This window comes from Hylobates moloch, unplaced genomic scaffold, assembly GCF_009828535.3.
Source record: "Hylobates moloch isolate HMO894 unplaced genomic scaffold, HMol_V3 SCAFFOLD_24, whole genome shotgun sequence".
Lineage (NCBI taxonomy): Eukaryota > Metazoa > Chordata > Mammalia > Primates > Hylobatidae > Hylobates > Hylobates moloch.
The window spans coordinates 27318065-27336027 of record NW_026652299.1 but is presented as its reverse complement, the minus strand read 5'-3'; the positions used below and the strand labels follow the sequence as shown (position 1 = coordinate 27336027).

Genomic DNA, 17963 nt, shown 5'->3' with positions numbered 1-17963 from the left:
GGTTGCAGTGAGCCGAGATCGCACCACTGCACTCCAGCCTGGGCAACACAGCAAGACTCCGTCTCAAAAAAAAAAAAAAATGAGTCTTTGTTGTGTTGGTGCTGGGTCTAATAATGTATCAAAGTAGACGGGCCCAGTCCATCAACTGTGCTTTCAAAGCAACCCTTTAAATGATTACAACAACCTTGCTGTCTTCCCCCAGAAAGTAAAAGCAAACATCCTGCACTTTGTACTTCCCAACTGTGAAAAATTATCTGGCTTGACTTCCATTGTCAGGGTGAGCAAAGGGTTCCTCAAAGGAAGCTCTGACAGCAGGGACGGGGCACAGGAAGCTGAAGGGAAATCTTTCTGACTTCTGAACTGGTCTTGCTGGCAGGTCCAGCTGGTGGGTCCAGACAGCGAGGCCAGCAGTCGATCATGAAAAAACACAGCTGCAACGGATGAACGCACAACTCTAGCCAGAGCAGATGGCTGTGGGTAAATGTTAATTAATATTAAATGACACCAGATGATCATGAGTAACTGATGTAAGGGTCAGGCTAAATAGGTTACTTCCTTTGTCATTTTTTTTCTAACAAGCCCAACTTTCTTCTATGGGGATTCTACATATTTTCATAGGCTTATTTTCCTTCAGCCAAAAACCTTAAAGCCCTCATAGTAAGTAAAGGATCTCTAGTGCAGTAGGAGAGAAAGCACGGTGCATCTGTCACATAACGGCCCCAGCGCCTGCTTGGGCAGACTGGACACAGGCCTCTGGCTCCTCCCATGTGCTTGATGTCTTCAATCATGTCCCTGGGCTCCCTCTTCATCACAGTCACAGTTCCAAGATCTACTCTATATCTAAAAGACTCCCTCACCTCCAGCCTCAGGCACCCAAAATTCTAGTCCAAAAAGTACAGCCAGCCATGCAACATCTGGCACAGTAAACTCAACACTTGCAAAATTGAACTTCTCATCTTCTCCTCTTCCCCCAGAAACTAGCTCCACTTTTCCCATGGATATTCTTTCAGAAGCTCAGGCAGCTTTTCACTTCTCTCAGCCCCTACTGTCTATCCCAACTCCATCAGTCAGCAAGTTTGGCCAGTTCTCTCTCTGCAGTGCACTCCATCTGCCCTTACCCAGTCATGCCTACCACCAGCTACCCAATCTGACCCTTACCTCAAAGACAGCAAGAGCTTGCTCACAGGTGTCCCTGCCTTTGGTCTCTCCCCATTGGTAACATGATAGATGCAGGATTCAAAACTAGGACTATCAGACTCTAAAGCTGCTCCCTCCTCTCCTCAAAAAAACTCTTCAGTCCTCCAATGCCTACCATTCAAAGTCCAAACTCCCTAACCCCCTAGTTCAAGCTTTCCTAAATCTAACAATCCAACCTTGCCAGTTCCTCCTCCACTCACATTGGTGACATCCCTAACCCCATTAAATGTGATACGTTTCCACATTGGTGTCAATTATTCTGCCCCAACCAAAATGACCTTCTCCTGGTTCCATGCTTGTCTAAATCTCACCTCTTTAAGTGGTGGCTCACGCCTGTAATCCCAGCACTTTGGGAGGCCAAGGCGGGTGGATGGCCTGAGGTCAGGAGTTCGAGACCAGCCTGGGCAACATGGTGAAACTCCATCTCTACTAAAAATACAAAAATTAGCTGGGCGTGGTGGCAGGCGCCTGTAATCCCAGCTACTCAGGAGGCTCAGGCAGGAGAATTGCTTGAACCCAGGAGGTGGAGGTTGCAGTGAGCCAAGATTGTGCCACTGCACTCCAGCCTGGGCAACAGCGTAAGACTCTGTCTCAAAAAGAAAAAAAAACTCACTTCTTTCATGACCTAGTTCAAGCTACAGCTCCTAAACTATAGCAATTATTCACAAGTTATTTAGAAATTAAGTACTGTGACTATGACATCTTGTCTGTTATTGTCTTGAATTTAAACTCCTAGTAGGGAACCCTCATATATTGCTGGTGGGAATTTAAAATAGTGCAGCCACTTTGGAAACAGATTGGCAGTTTCTTAAAAAACTAAACATAAACTTACCATTTTTACCACAGATTCCTGGTACCTATCCAAAAGAAATAGAAACTTACGTTCACACACAGACTTGCATGCTAATGTTCAGAGCAGCATTATTCATAATAGCCAAAAAAATGGAAACTTAAATGTGTCGTCATGTGATGAATGTATAGATAAAATGTGGAATATCTGGCCGGACTCATGCCTGTAATCTCAGCACTTTGGGAGGCCGAGGCAGGCGAATCACCTGAGGTCAGGAGTTCGAGACCAGCCTGGCCAACATGGCAAAACCCACCTGGCCAAGATGGCGAAACCCTGTCTCTACTAAAAATACAAAAATTAGCTGGGCGTGGTGGCACACACCTGTAATCCCAGCTATTCGGGAGGTTGACGCAGGAGAATCGCTTGAACCCGAGAGGTGAAGATGGCAGAGAGCCGAGATTGTGCCACTGCACTCCAGCCTGGGTGACAGAGCAAGACTCCGTCTCAAAAAAAAGAAAATGTGAAATATCCAAACAATGGAATACTACTTAGCAATAAAAACAAACTAACATATGTTATGAACCTTTAAAACATTATGCTAGGTGAAAAGACATGAGATCATATACTGTAGGAGTCTATTTCTATGAAATATCCAGAAAAGGCAAATTTATAGAGATGAAAATTAGATTAGTGTCACCTAGGGCTGGCAGTAGGAGCAGGGATATTTTGGGGAGATTCAAAAAAAGTTCTAAAACTGATTTATGGTGATGCTTCCACCACAAGGTAAATTAAATCACTGAATCATATACTTGATATGGGTCAATTTTACATGTGAATGTATTTCAATAAAGCTGTTAAAAACAGATCATAGTAGGCACTCAAATATTGGTTGAATATTTAACCTCTTACTTGTTTAATCCCTTTTCTCACCACCTCCTCCCCTGCAACTAGACCTAAACATCTTGAGGGTGAGGACCAAGTCTATTTATTTTCATGCTTATTTTTATGATAAATCACACTTAGCCCAAAGTTAAACGTACACTTTGTGCTCTTAACTATTTGTGGATTTGATGTTTGCCTTGTCAGGCTATGAAGGGGTGCCATGCAAGAGCATCCAGGAAGAAATGGTCGGTTGGAATGTCAAGGCAGAATAACTGGGTTCTGAATAGCAGCTCTTTCATTTCATAACTATGAACTCACAGCAAGTTAATTGCCCTCTCTAAGTCAAGTCTAAAATAGGGAAAATAGTAGTAGCTACCTCACAGAGTTGTCTTATGTAAGGACAAAATGAGATAACTAAACAGAATGTTTAGCCCAGCACATGGAACACATAGAGCTCGCTGAATGTTGGCTTAAAATGTAACACAAATCCAACGCAAATGCACACATACCAGAGAACTCTGCCAAACAGGAGAGTGGTCCTGGGGCATCTTCTCTCCCTCCCAAACCAATTGGTGTTCATGTGTATATGGAAATATTACAACCATATATTTAACAAATTGAACTAAACATAAGCCCAAACTTCAGTATTTTGTCTATCCATCCTGACTCTCATCCTACAAGATAGGATTTCACTACCTGACCCCCTTGTGGTTTAGCAGGGCCACATGTCTAGCTCTAAACAATGAATTGAGGTTGGGTGTGGTGGCTCACACCTGTAATCCCAACACATTGGGAGGCCAAGGTGGGAGGATCACTTGAGCCCAGGAGTTTGAGACCAGCCTGGGCAACATAGCAAAACCCTGTCTCTATAAAAAATTTTAAAAATTAGCCAGGCATGGTAGCCTGCACCTGTAGTCCCAGCTATTGATACTAGGGAGGCTGAGGTGGGAGGATCGCTTGAGCCCAGGAGGTGAAGGTTGCAGTGAGCCCAGATTGCACTAATGCACTCCAGCCCTGGTGACAGAGCCAGACTATCTCCAAAAAAAAAAAAAAACAGTAATTGTCAGAGTGACCAGATCATGTATTTGTGCAAGACACTCCACAGCTCCCTCCCTCTCCCACTAAAACTAGCAATGGTCCAGTTAGTGGCTGCTGTCGCCCTAAGGACAACATGGAACAGATCCCCAGCTAAGCTGCAATGGAGAGGGAACGTGAGAAACCTTGTTCTTTGCCTATGAGCTCTGGTGGTGTTCCCACAGGATAACCTAGCCTAACCTGACAGATTAGTCATGGAGCTCCCAGGCTGTAGATTATTTTAAATCCCTCACCCAAATACTTAAGACCCTTTATTCCCTGGCTTCTGAAACAAGCCACCCTTCCCATTCTGTTAGCCTCTCTGACCATTTCTCCACTTTCTCATGGACTCCATTTCCTCTGCCTACCTTCTTAAGCCATGCTGTTAACCAAGAATTTGTCCCCAGCTTGACTCTTCTCATTCTACATGCTCTCCAGGGAGATCTTACCCACTTTTGATTTATCCACCTGCCGCTCCACAGTGTCATAAATCCAACACATCCAAAAGCAAATGCATCAGCTGCCCAGCCCCCTCCAGACATGCGATCTTCCTACACTCCTCACCCCAGTGAATGGCACCAAACCTGGGCCAGAAACCTGGCAGCGATGCTAGATTCCTCCCCTTCCTGTCCCATCTCGTCCCACTACCCGCACCCAGCCCACTCATTCAACCAACCAGTCCTGGTAATTTTACCGCCTTTAAATGTTTGCTATTGCTGTTGTTGTTGTCCAGGGGAAGGGATATTGTTTATTTCTGCTCGTTTGATGCTTATTACAGTAGATATTTTAAAAAAAAAAATTATTTTAGGTTCAGAGAAAGTCTTTAGTGTCAGCCCTGACTGTGATGCTCTATCTGAAAAGGAGGACAACAGTTTAATCCAGACCAAGAAACAAGCAAATTTTAATTTCTGAGTACACAATTATGAAACTATGCCAGTAGTAACCTGCATGTTTGTCTCATCTCTTTAGCCACTTAAGGTCTCAAAACACTGCCAAAGCTTCCTTCTCTATTAAACTCCCTTAAGCATTACTCATATTATTATTCAAGTTTAAGATGTGACAAATCTCCCCAAGTGTGTATGGCTGGTTCTCTTCTTATAAATGAATCCATAAGACAGTGTCCCCTAATTCATCTCTATTTTCTCTAACCTGCTTGATTTTCTAAAATTGGAAAAAAGTAATTCCGGTATACTAAAACCAGAGCCCAGGTTTCTCAACATCTTCAGTTAAATGACTTTTAATTCCCCAATCAAGGTATAACACACAAATGTTATCTGCGCTTTACAGTATAGAACTCTGAGCGGCTGGTATCTTTTGGTTAGTGTAACCATTACACAGCAGTATCTGCTTGTCACCCCGGTCTTCTTTAGCCTCAAAAAATATTCAGAATTTGTTATGCACATGGATATTTCTTACAGCAGCACACTCACTTACAAAAAGACCAAAAAAAAATTTATTGCTTTACAACAAGCCAGCAACAAACACAACTCAATAGTTATAAACATGACACTTCTAAATCCTCAAATGGAATTCCAAGACCAGAGTGTGCTTCTCCACTTAAATAGCATTTGTTAAAACTGAAATCCACAACTTCTGGCAAGTACTTCAATATTCTCAAGCAGAATCAATACTTAAAGAAGTTAAAAAAAAAAAAACTATTATCAAACGTATTGCCTTATGTGTGATGATCTAATTTAAAAGCCTTTCATGCTTGATCCTGGCAGTGCTATCACTGCACATTTTAAGTGACCATCATGGGCACTTTTAAGAACCTAACTTCACAAAAAGAGCTGTCACAAGAAAATTGTTCTAAAATGCCAATGCATAATAACTCATGCCTAATTTCAACTGCTTTCCTCGTAATGAAAAAATGTAGTCAGCCTTTAACTTGGCCTGATAAAAGCTGTGAAAGGTATGCCAAATGGCCCCTTGTACAAACAGGAAGCCCAAATTGTTGATCAGGCAAGAAAAGGTGACACTTTTAGATACTTCATATTATTCTGGAAAGCACTTTCCTTTCAGTGGGTGCAAAATAACTATGGATTAAGTCACCATTTTAATCATCTCAATTCAATAGAAAGAGTTTCCTGGCACATACTCTTAGTACTACTTGAAAATTGGGGCGTGGGGGGAAGATCACCAACAGTATTTACATGACTTGCCCCAAACTGTACATTTAAAACATGACTGTTGGGATAGTCACCAACAACCTGAAATTTCTTACTCTAAAACACATTACCAAATCCCACTGATTTATTTTGTGTGTGCTTTGGTGTTTTTTGTTTTTATATAGAGATGGAGTCTCACTTTGTTGCCCAGACTGGTCTCGAACTCCTGAGCTCAAGCAATCCCCCTGCCTCGGCCTCCCAGTGTGCTGGGATTACAGGTGTGAGCCACCACACCCAGCCTGATTTATTTATAATTCACTATTTTATCTTTCTTCCAGACAAAGCAAAGCATTTTTCTCTAACAACATAATAGTCAGGATTTTGCTTATTAACTTACGTGGGTGGCTTTATACTCCCAGAACAAATGATCTAGCTGACTACTAGGAAAAAGGTTTCATAATTTAGGAATATATCACATCACCTGTTAGTTCCAAATGTACATGAAGACAATTTTTAATTGCTGCAACAGCAGAATATTAAGGCAACATCAGAAAGCAGAGGTGTTTTAAAACACTAAGCCCTACTCCCTGCCTGGTGGAGAACCAAACGATGTTACTAAATCCCTTAATACAAAAACTTTCCAAAATCATCTGTTGAGCTTGACTTTGCAGTTTAATCTTTTATATTTTGATGGCAGTGAGAGAACCTGGGGCTATAATTCCCTTGGCAAAAGAATTCAACATCTGATTTACTCACAATGCTTAAAATAAGGAAGGGAAAATATAAAATAAGTTTTCCTTGCTTGGCAACCATCTTTTTAATTATCTATTTTTATACCGTATCCAGGCTATGCCTAGGTGTGGATGGCTAACTCGCATATAGAAAATATCAAGCATCACATCTGGAAGAATCACAAACGAGACAATGAACTTCTCAATCAGTACATCAACAGTCAAGGTAAGCAAGAAAAGGACTTTACCAAGAAACTAACATTTACACTTTTTGACAGAACTGAAATACACTGAATTACAGAGCAAATTCACTGAAACAACAAAGAAACTTCTGTAAATGTAAAGGCTATATTTTTTACCCCCAAAAAAGTGTTTCAATTCTGATACTCACACCACAACTGGTTAAGAAAATAAAGCGCAGTGTTTAGCAACTGGGCATCCTAACTACCGTAAGAGGCACTCTGTGCTCACCCCTTCCTGGCAACCGCTGAGGTCAGCAAGGCCAGGAGCAAGGAGAGCCTCCTATTTTTCAACACAAGCTGCTGCCGTCTCCTTATTGAAGCCCCGGATGGAGAGATCATAGACAACCTCCTCTACTTTCTTCACGTCATATTTCAATCCGTCGTAGCGCTTCCTCAGGGAGTCATTTTTCAGGTTGAGAAGGCGGAAACCGGAATCCAGCTCATTGATAAAGGTGGAGATGTGGAGGGGTCGGGAGTAGTCTCCAGCAGTCACGCTGTTGACAGACAGCCTCGACTGTACCAGGAAAGAGAAAACAGGGGCTTATTACAACATGGCTCCTCCTCAGCGCATCTTCCTCTGAATCACAACCAGAAGAACCGCAAGCCTAGACAGCTACGCTGATGTTCTATCTCAGGGTACACGCAAGTACAGACAAGACAGGAGCTTCTCTGAAAATAATCCCACTGAAAATGAGACCATTTCTGCCAAGTAAAATTTAATATTACTAACATCTAAAATTTCTCTAATTTCTTAAACTGGCTATTGCATAATAAAGTGTTACATTACACAAGCATCTTTACAGCTCATCTGCTATCATATCGAAGAAATAAACGACAAAGTAATCATAGCAGCTCCACTATCTCTTCCAACCTCGGCCATATGGTGGGCTCACATTTCTAGAGCCCATCTACTAAGCTGCAACTCCAGTCATCTAGAATCAAGTAAGGCAGACTTGGGATAAGAATCTAAAATTAAGTCAGTGTAACCCTGTCTTGAAGGAGAACTAAGATTGATTTCAAGACCCAACTCAAGACTCCCCTTCTCGGTGTCAGTATACAACCCCCCACTGCTCCATTTGACTGGCTTTAAAAAATATATTAAAATAATAAAAAAGATTCCCCTTTCTGTAAAATCCTCTCCACTTTTCCAGGCTTACCTACACCACCCCTTTACTGCATTCTCAACATACAGGTTTTTTTTGGTCTCACATATGGGTTTTTTGTTTGTTTGTTTGTTTTTAATATAAATAGAGAAGGGGTCTTGCTTTGTTGCTTAGGCTGGTGTGGAACTCCTGGCCTCAAGTGATCCTCCCACCTTGGCCTCCAAAACTGCCAGGATTACAAGCGTAAGCCACTGCGCACGGCCCCAACATGTATGGTCCTAAAGACACCTTACACTGAACAACTAATACTAACAAGATGCTTCATGTTTACTGGTCAGGTGTCTCCAACAAGCCAGACAAGCGGTACAGCCTGCAACTGGACCCCATTATCCATTCTCACCATCTTCCTCAGGTTTTCAGTGCACACATACCCACTCCAATAGACTCCATTTCCGCCTCCCCTGCAGGCAAGGCACCAGAATGTTAACAGAAGTTGTGTGTACAACTTCAAAGAAATGTCCTTAAAGCGGGAGGGCATACCGTTTTCCCTATTTCCTCCTACTGCTGGCTAGAGTGAAGATGTGACTAGACCAACAGTTCTGGAACATAAGAAAGAAGCTGAAGCTAGAAGAACCTAGGGCCAAAGATCAAGGAATCATCAGACCAGCCCTGGACTGCTTTCCTCTGGAGCAAGGACAAGCAAATTTTTTCTTAACGAGCCAGATAGTAAATATTCACACCTCTGCAGACTGGCACAGTCTCTATCACAACTACTCAATTTTGCTACTGACAGCTTTTTTTTTCTTTAGACTTTTACAGGGCAATTTCCCTAGATAGTGATTAAAGGAATAAAGGATTAGAATAACTTAGTTATATAGACAAATGAGTGCCCAAAACAATTACATGAATTAACAGTTACCAGGAATAGATGTTTTGCCACTACCCTAAAAGGAAGAGGTCTTATCATCTGTCAAAAATTCTTAACTCAGTAAGTATGCACTCATCATTTGATCTGGCTTTTCTCTGATGCCTAGTAAACTGTAACACATACAGTGCCAGTCAGTGACTACCTGGTGACTGAGAGATGGCTTAGAAAAGAATTAAGACATTCTGAATTTTGGTACCCACTTTAAAAACAGACAGTGGGCCGGGCATGGTGGCTCATGCCTATAATCCCAGCACTTTGGGAGGCCGAGGCGGGCAGATCATGAGGTCAGGAGATCGAGACCATCCTGGCTAACACGGTGAAACCCTATCTCTACTAAAAATACAAAAAAAAATTAGTTGGGCGTGGTGGCGGGCGCCTGTAGTCCCAGCTACTCGGGAGGCTCAGGCAGGAGAATGGTGTGAACCTGGGAGGCAGAGCTTGCAGTGAGCCGAGATCACGCCACTGCACTCCAGCCTGGGCAACAGAGCGAGACTCTGTCTCAAAAAAAAAAAAAAAAAAAAAAAAACTGACAGTGAAGCAGAAAGACCGAAAAAGCAACCAGCAAGTTACTGAGCTTACCAGTTCACTGGCAAGAATTAGAACTCCTGAGAGATAATCTTCTACATCCAGATGAAATCCTTTCTCCCGATCTGGCTCAACTAAAAAACACATCAAAATAAAGACATGCTGTGAATGCAAGTTAAGCCTCTGAATATAAAAATATACACATAATTTCTCCCAAAGTAAGTGAAGACAGGATGAATCTTTTAAAAACTGGCTTTTTAATATATTCACACCCTTGGCAACTAGACCTCACCATGGATTTTTGAGCTCTTAAGCAAAATTCAATTCAGTCTTCCCTCAAAAATACTATCAAAAACGGTATCTAGTTGTGTCAGAGAATATACTTCTTGTTAGAAAGCACATGAGAAAGCATTTAAGAAAGGAGTTATGATATTTGCAACTTTCAAATGGCTGACAAAGACACACACAAAATGAGAAGATTAAGCAGATGCAACAAAATGTTAACAAGTGGTAAATCTAAGTGGTGTGTAAACAGGTATTCGTTGTACTATTCTTTCAATTTTTCTGTAGGCTTGAAATTTTAAAAAATTCAATTTTAAAAACTAAAGCAAGCACAAATGTGTTTGCCATTGTTATTTTTAGCTTTTACATTTCCAAGCAGAGTCGGCCCTCTGCGCTAACCAACTATGGATAGAAAATATTTGGAAAAAGGCCAGGCGCGGTGGCTCATGCCTGTAATCCCAGCACTTTGGGAGGCTGAGGCGGGCGGATCACCTGAGGTCAGGAGTTCAAGACCAGCCTGACCAACATGGAGAAACCTCATCTCTACTAAAAATACAAAATTAGCCAGGTGTGGTGGTGCATGCCTGTAATTCCAGCTACTCAGGAGGCTGAGGTAGGAGAATTGCTTGAACCCAGGAGGTGGAGGTTGTGGTGAGCTGAGATTGTGTCATTGCACTACAGCCTGGGCAACAAGAGCAAAACTCCATTTTGGGGAAAAAAAAAAAATACAAAAAATTAGCTGGGTGTAGTGGCAGGCACCTATAATCCCAGCTACTCGGGAGGCTTAGGCAGGAGAATCACTTGAACCTGGGAGGTGGAGGTTGCAGTGAGCGGAGATTGCGCCACTGCACTCCAGCCTGGGCGACAGAGTGAGACTCTGTCTCAAAAAAAAAAAAAAAAAAATATTTACATAGCACTTATACTGTATTAGATATTTTAAGAAATCTAGAGATGATTTAAAGTATGTGGGAGGATGTGGATAGGTTATATGCAAATACTATACCAGTTATATAAGGGACTTGAACATCCTCAGATTTGGGTATTGGGAGAGCTCTGGAAGCAATCATCCTCAGATACCAAGCTACAACTGTAAGTGGTTTTTAGTTAATTCTTGTTTGTTTTAATAAACAAAGTACAACCACCCTTGCCACCAAAAACTAAGCAACCATGCCTGATTCTGCAGATCCCACTAATAAAGACACTTACTGCCAAGAATTTCTGTAACCGCTTCTCGAGTCACTAGTGTTTCTGTTTCCAAATACACAACAAATGCTGCCAAGAAGACCAAGCGCTGCAACACAAACCTCCAGTGCTCATGAAATCTGCATGAAAATAAGCACATTTAGCCTCCAAGGTTAGGGACCTTCAGAGAGATGGGTTTAACACCGCCATGTTCAAACGGTTTTTCAAATAAAATCTTACACAAACCCCCAATATATAAAGAGAAATATGACATTTAGCATAAATTTTACAAGTTCAAATTTATAACAATTAAGTTTAATCAGTGAGAAATATGGTCTAATTTTGACGAGTATGAAAATTTACGCTGGGTGCAACGGCTCACGCCTGTAATCCCAGCACTTTGAGAAGCAGAGGCAGGTTGATCACCTGAGGTAAGGAGTTCAAGACCAGCCTGGCCAACATGGCAAAACCCCGTCTCTATTAAAAATACAAAAATTAGCCAGGCGTGGTGGCGGGCGCCCATAGTCCCAGCTACTCGGGAGGCTGAGGCAGGAGAATTGCTTGAACCCGGGAGGCAGAGGTTGCAGTGAGCAAGATCACACCACTGCACTCCACCCTGAGCGACAGAGTGAGACTCTGTCTCAAAAAAAAAAGACAGAAAAAAAGAAAACAACTGAAGATTACAGATGACAAGAGCAATTGTGCTTTCTAAATTTTATCAGTAAGAACAATGATACTGCTCTGAAAAAAATAAAAATTTGCAACTGATGATTGAAGACAACTGCAGTTATATATCATCCTCAATGTATTCCTACGTTTTGATTTGAGTGCAGAATACCAAAACAATTCTGATTCACAAAATTACCATTTGCAATCACTAAACAAATGAACTTAAAATAGAATACTGAGCTAGAAGCCTGAAAAAAGGAAATTCTACAACCTGTGGATATTTACGCAATGCCTCCAGATTTTCAAATGTGGCAGTACATTCACAAAAAGGTCTCAACATAATGCAGGTCACACAAACCCTTCTGAAGGCCAAATCCAGCCAGAGGGCAGCCTGTGTGTGACCTCCAGAGAAGGTGGTCTCTAAAGACCCCACCTGTCCTACTGTCCTACCTCTCTCTGTGCTTCAGCTATTACAAGAGCAGTCCCTGACCTTTTCAGCACCAGGGACCAGTTTCGTGGAAGACAATTTTTCCACAGAAGGCGGGCGGATGGTTTCAGGATGAAATTGTTCCACTTCAGATCATCAGGTATTAGATTCTCAAAAGGAGCATGCAATCTAGATCTCTCGCATGCACAGTCCACAATAGGGTTCGCACTACTATGAGAATCGAATGCTGCCACCAATCTGACAGGAGGTGGAGCTCAGGCAGTGTTGCAAGTGATGGAGAGCAGCTGTAAATACAGATGAAGCTTCACTCGCTCACCCATGGCTCACCTCCTTCTGTGCGTCCCAGTTCCTAAGAGGCCACAGACCAGTACCAGTCCATGGCCTGGGCGTTGGGAACCCCTGCCTTACAGCAAGGACCAACAAATCTTTTCTGTAAAGGGCCAAGTAGTAAATATTTTAAGGCTTTGTGGGCCACTTTCACTGTTACATATTCTTATCTGGGATTTTCTTTTTTTTAACATCTCTTGAAAACACAAAAGCAAATCTTAGCTCCCAGAGGCAGCAGCCACTAATGGTTTGTCAACCTCTGCCTTAAAAGAATATTCTCAGGCCGGGCACGGTGGCTCACGCTTGTAATCCCAGCACTTTGGGAGGCCGAGGCGGGCGGATCATGAGGTCAGGAGATCGAGACCACGGTGAAACCCTGTCTCTACTAAAAATACAAAAAATTAGCCGGGCGTGGTGGCGGGCGCCTGTAGTCCCAGCTACTTGGAAAGGCTGAGGCAGGAGAATGGCGTGAACCCGGGAGGCGGAGCTTGCAGTGAGCCGAGATCGCGCCACTGCACTCCAGCCTGGGCGAAAAAAAAAAAAAAAAAAAAAAAGAATATTCTCATAAGGTTATACTATCCACCCCTGAAAATACTCATCCTATTTACTGTTGATTCAGATGCAGTTTTTCCCAGTTTAACACCTATGAAACCAGGAGACATTTCACAATCCATGTTTCACAATTTTTTTTTTTTTTTAGATGGAGTCTCACTCTGTTGCCCAGGCTGCAGTGCAATGGCACGATCTCGGCTCACTGCAACCTCCGCCTGCCTGGTGCAAGTGATTCTCCTGCCTTAGCCTCTGAAGTGGCTGGGGTTACAGGCATAAGCCACCACACCTGGCTAATTTTCGTATTTTTAGGAGAGACGGGGTTTCGCCATGCTGGCCAGGCTGTCTCAAACTCCTGACCTCAGGTGATCTGCCTGCCTTGGCCTCCCAAAGTGCTAGGATTACAGGCGTGAGCCACCACGCCTGGCCCATATTTCACATTTATGACTGGCAAAATTTTCCTTCCCTACTGGTACATAAAATAATGGTGTATCTTAAAATCAACAGTGTTGATTTTAGTAAGAAGACATAGCATAAAATATTAGCTAATTACATCACTTGGCAGTGAAATTCAAGCTTCAAAGTAAAACTCGACTCCATATATATTGCCACCTAATCTCATTATTTCACTAACTATAGTTCATCCAATTTCACGAGAAACTCGAATATAGCAAAAAGATATTCTCACTTTTGATCCTCATACCACATTTTCTTTTTAATTGTTGTACTGCAAAAGTAATACATGTTCCTTAAGATTTAGAAAGTAAAAAGAAGAAAAAAATAAAAGCACCAATTTTTGTCATGACCATTGTTAGTTCGGTTCTTTCTCTTTTTGTTACTTCCACACAGGATGTTTGCCTAGTTGTAAGCAATCATTTGGTACACATAATTTTTCTCCTTTTTTTTACTTAACATTATAAAATAATGCTATTTTTCTTACAAACCTGTAATACTGTTCAGCAGGAAATTTGGTCTTCAAAGATGTTAGATGTGTTTTTACTGTACCAAAATGTTCTCGAGCTTTCAAACACCTCTTTGGAACTAATCACAAAAGATAACCAAATGTAACAATGAAAAACTTACCAAATTTCAAAGACAGTTCTTGCTTAATAATCTAAGTAATCTATCTGGAAATTAATCAACAAAAAAACCTCACAACTAATGTACACATCTGTGCTTTTCAACCTGGCTTTCAAAATATCATCCCCAGTTTCCCTACTAATTAGCTATACTGAAAAATAAACAACTTGCTAAAAGGGAATATATTAGGAGACACACTGGTAATTGGTTTGGTTGTCATAAATAACGTCATCCTTAAGGAGCTGCACACCAGCTGCTATTCCTGTTCACTCCTCAGAGGATGCCTAAAATTGGATTGCTTCTTCCTCCCATATTTGGCAGAAAAAAGCCTTTACCAAGTATTCACAATCAGGATGACCAACTCCATATCATTAAGAAAAATCACTTGCCTCTGGCACATGTAAATGCATTATTATATCAGTCTTGTATCTGAAAATATACTTCAGCTCCTTTAGCTGTGCTGGCTATACCTTACAATGAAGGTTCCATGTCTAAACTTGACATATTTTATTTTCATTCAAGAGGCTGATTATAAACACATTAATTTGAGAACATTTTATACTGTTAATCTCATACTAAAAGGTATTCAATCACTGAAAGGCTGGATTCAAATACACACAGGTGCATATACACACATACACACATACACACACACACACACGCAAAGGGCCAAATAAAGTCGCTAGATAACACAAAAGAGTTACAAACCCTTGGGGCAGGTGCGGTGGCTCACGCCTGTAATCCCAGCACTTTGGGAGGCCCAGCCAGGCGGATCATCTGAGGTCAGGAGTGCAAGACCAGCCTGCCCAACAAAGTGAAACCCCATCTCTCATAAAAATACAAAAAAAAAAAAAGTAGCTGGGCGTGATGGCGGGCACCTGTAACACCAGCTACTAGGGAGGCTGAGGCAGGAGAACTGCTTGAACCCGGGAGGCGGAGGTTGCAGTGAGCTGAGATGGCGCCACTGCACTCCAGCCTGGGCAACAAGAGTGAAACTCCGTCTCAGAAAAAAAAAAAAAATTAAAAAAATAATAATAAACCCTTTCCCCGCTTACCCTGAGAATACTGTGCTGGCAGAGAGCTGCACTTTTTTTTTCTAAACAGGAAATGGGTTAAGCAATTGTAATTATCATCAGTAGAATGCCCTCACAATAGAAAACATCTCTGTTTAAACCATACTGTGTGGAAGTGGAAGAAAAATCAACCAAAATTATCAAATCACCTACTTCTTCAATTTTTACTCACCATAAAGCATGATAGCCATTTTTCATTATAAAACGTCTTCTGGATAGAAACTCTCCCTCTAAATAAGAGACTGATAATTGGATACAAAACAAAGAACTTACTGTCCTGAAACCCAGCACCCTGATGGACCCCTTGCAGTAGAGTTAAAATCTCTCGAGCTGTTTGTTCTAAACTCTGTACAACTTTTCTGATTTCCTAGAGAGAATTAAAAATAAAAATCAGATACTCAACAGAATTATTGTCATACACTCACACCAAACACATTAGATAGCTTATGTGATCTATCATAACCAAGTTTGAATCCTGACTTTTCCACTTATTTCCTCTGTAAGACTTCAAAAAGTCACTAAAAAGCCTTAGATTCCTCAGATACCCTTTAAAGGATAATAGCCACCCATTCACCCCAAGTATTTAATTGGGACATTATAATGGATGACGTGTGTGAACGCAACTTGCAAAATGAAGAGTTAAATGCAATACAAGAGTCGGGTATTTCTAATTCTTTTTCTTCTTTTTTCTTTTTTTTTTTTTGAGACGGAGTCTCGCTCTGTCACCCAGGCTGGAGCGCAATGGCGCGATCTCGGCTCACCGCAACCTCCGCCTCCCGGGTTCACGCCATTCTCCTGCTTCAGCCTCCCGAGTAGCTGGGATTACAGGCGTGCGCAACCATGCCCAGTTAATTTTCTTTTATATTTTTAGTAGAGACAGGGTTTCGCCATGTTGGCCAGGCTGGTCTCAAACTCCTTACCTCAGGTGATCTGGCCGCCTGGGCCTCCCAAAATGCTGGAATTACAGGCATGAGGCGCCGCTTCCCCGCCTCTAATTCATTTTTTAAATATTCACTGAGCATACTTATGTGCAAGGCACTGTGTAAATACTGGAAAACCAAGCACACAATCCCTTCCCTCTGGCGGTTTAACACACAATGGGGGAGAAGATTTTTTTTAAAATCATCAACATTACACACATTAAAAAAAAGTTAATGTGCTACTAGAAAACATAACAGGAAATAGATCGTTTAGACTGTGACGTCAATGAGATAAATACGAGACAATCAGGAAAAGAACGAGAAAGAAGCAAATTCCAGGAAAAGCAAAGAGACAGGAAGCTATTTGGGGCACTAGAAAAGATAAAGTGAACATCATACACAAAGACAGAGAGCATAAACGAGACTGAAAAGAGACCATGTGAGCCACAGTAGAGTCTGATTTTTTATCCCGTGTGGGATAGGAAACCATAGGAGAGTTTTAAGCAGGAGATCACATGTGCTTTTAAGACACCAACAAAAATACACGAAACGCTCATTCGCTGAAGACCAGGTGCTAATCGAGCCTTCGATATAAACAAGTGCTGAAAAGAAGGAAAACTGACACAAACGAGGCAAGTGATGCTGAGAAGCTGAGACTCGAACACGGGGAATCAGGACACAGCAGCAAAATTTGGGACGGGGGCGGGGAGTGCCTAACCTAAAGCTAGAGGGGAAACAACCCACCCTCGGAGGAGTCCCCACCGCCCGAGACTGAGCGACAGAGGAGGGCCGGGCGAAGTGGCCCAACTAGGCATGGAAAGGCAAAGGGAATAGGGAAGGGAGGGGGCTCGCCTCTCGGATGTCCTGCTCGGCAGCCAAAAAGCCCTGCAGCTCCACGAAGATCTCGCTCACAGACATGGCGCCGGCTGCACAACAATCAGCCAGTGTAGCAAGGGCGGCCAAGGAAGTGGACTCCGGAGGCAACCAGCGCAATCACTCGCAACCGCCGCCGCTACCGCCGCGTCCCCCCGGTCTTACGCCACGACCGTCGCTGGGGTCCTCCGAGACTCGCGGCGCGCCGGAGGGCGGGCTGTCCGCCGAGCTGCCTGAGACGCCGTCTGCTGCGTTCGGAACCGAGGCGCGCGTCCAAAGGGCAGAGGAGAGGGAGAGTGGGCGGGGCCTCAGTCTGAGGCCTTCAGACAGGCATCGCCAGAAACAACTTGCGAAGGCGGCCCTCGGAGCACGTGGGCCTGAGGGAGGGCGGGGACGGGCTAGTAGGTGGTGCGGGCAAGCGGGGCTGTTTAGCTTATATGTGTGTATTTATTTCATACCCAACAACAGTTGGGGAAAATATTTCACAACGAAGGAGTATGCACAAAAAACAGGTGCAGAAGAATGTAGAGAGAGTTCAGCCTTCGTGAGAAAGTAGGGGGCCAGTGTATTTACATTTCCAAAAAAAGGAAAATAAAAGTAACGTATGTAGGACTGTGAGTAGGGAATGGATTGGGAACGAAAATTCTCTGTGCAAATCTTTTATTTTAATGTCTTCTCTGTATGGCTGTATTACCTATTTTTAAATTAAACGGATTTTTTAAGCGTGTGCGGTGGGATGTTTCTCTTTCCACTCACACCTTGCCCTAATTCCCCTTCCATGCCCTATAACGGTTTCCCCTTTGTTCTTGAAGTTATTTCATACGCAAATACTGTGTGTGTGTTCTTGAACAGTTATTCCATACACAAATACAGTGTGTGTGTGTTGCACTCTCCAGATGAATTGGAATGATTCTTATCAACTAAATTTAATTTAAATTTAACCAAACTAATTTATTGCTTGCTTTGTTTCTGACGTTAGT

General features: G+C 42.5%; 1 protein-coding gene across 2 annotated transcripts; it reads right to left on the bottom strand.

Annotated features, from left to right (window-relative positions):
• Nucleotides 1-5373: 5373 nt before the first annotated feature.
• Nucleotides 5374-17157, bottom strand: TSN (translin). Of its 2 annotated transcripts, XM_032145714.2 has the most exons (6): nucleotides 16963-17157; nucleotides 15464-15557; nucleotides 13982-14078; nucleotides 11069-11184; nucleotides 9635-9714; nucleotides 5374-7538 (listed from the first exon to the last, which is right to left on the bottom strand). In XM_032145714.2, the coding sequence occupies exons 1-6, from the start codon at nucleotides 17026-17028 to the stop codon at nucleotides 7305-7307; spliced, it is 687 nt and encodes a 228-aa protein (XP_032001605.1). In that variant the 5' UTR covers nucleotides 17029-17157; the 3' UTR covers nucleotides 5374-7304. The 2 variants fall into 2 exon arrangements, with proteins under 2 accessions (XP_032001605.1, XP_032001606.1); XM_032145715.2 differs by lacking the exon at nucleotides 9635-9714 and having other exon boundaries at nucleotides 7465-7538.
• Between the last annotated feature and the right edge of the window lie 806 nt (nucleotides 17158-17963).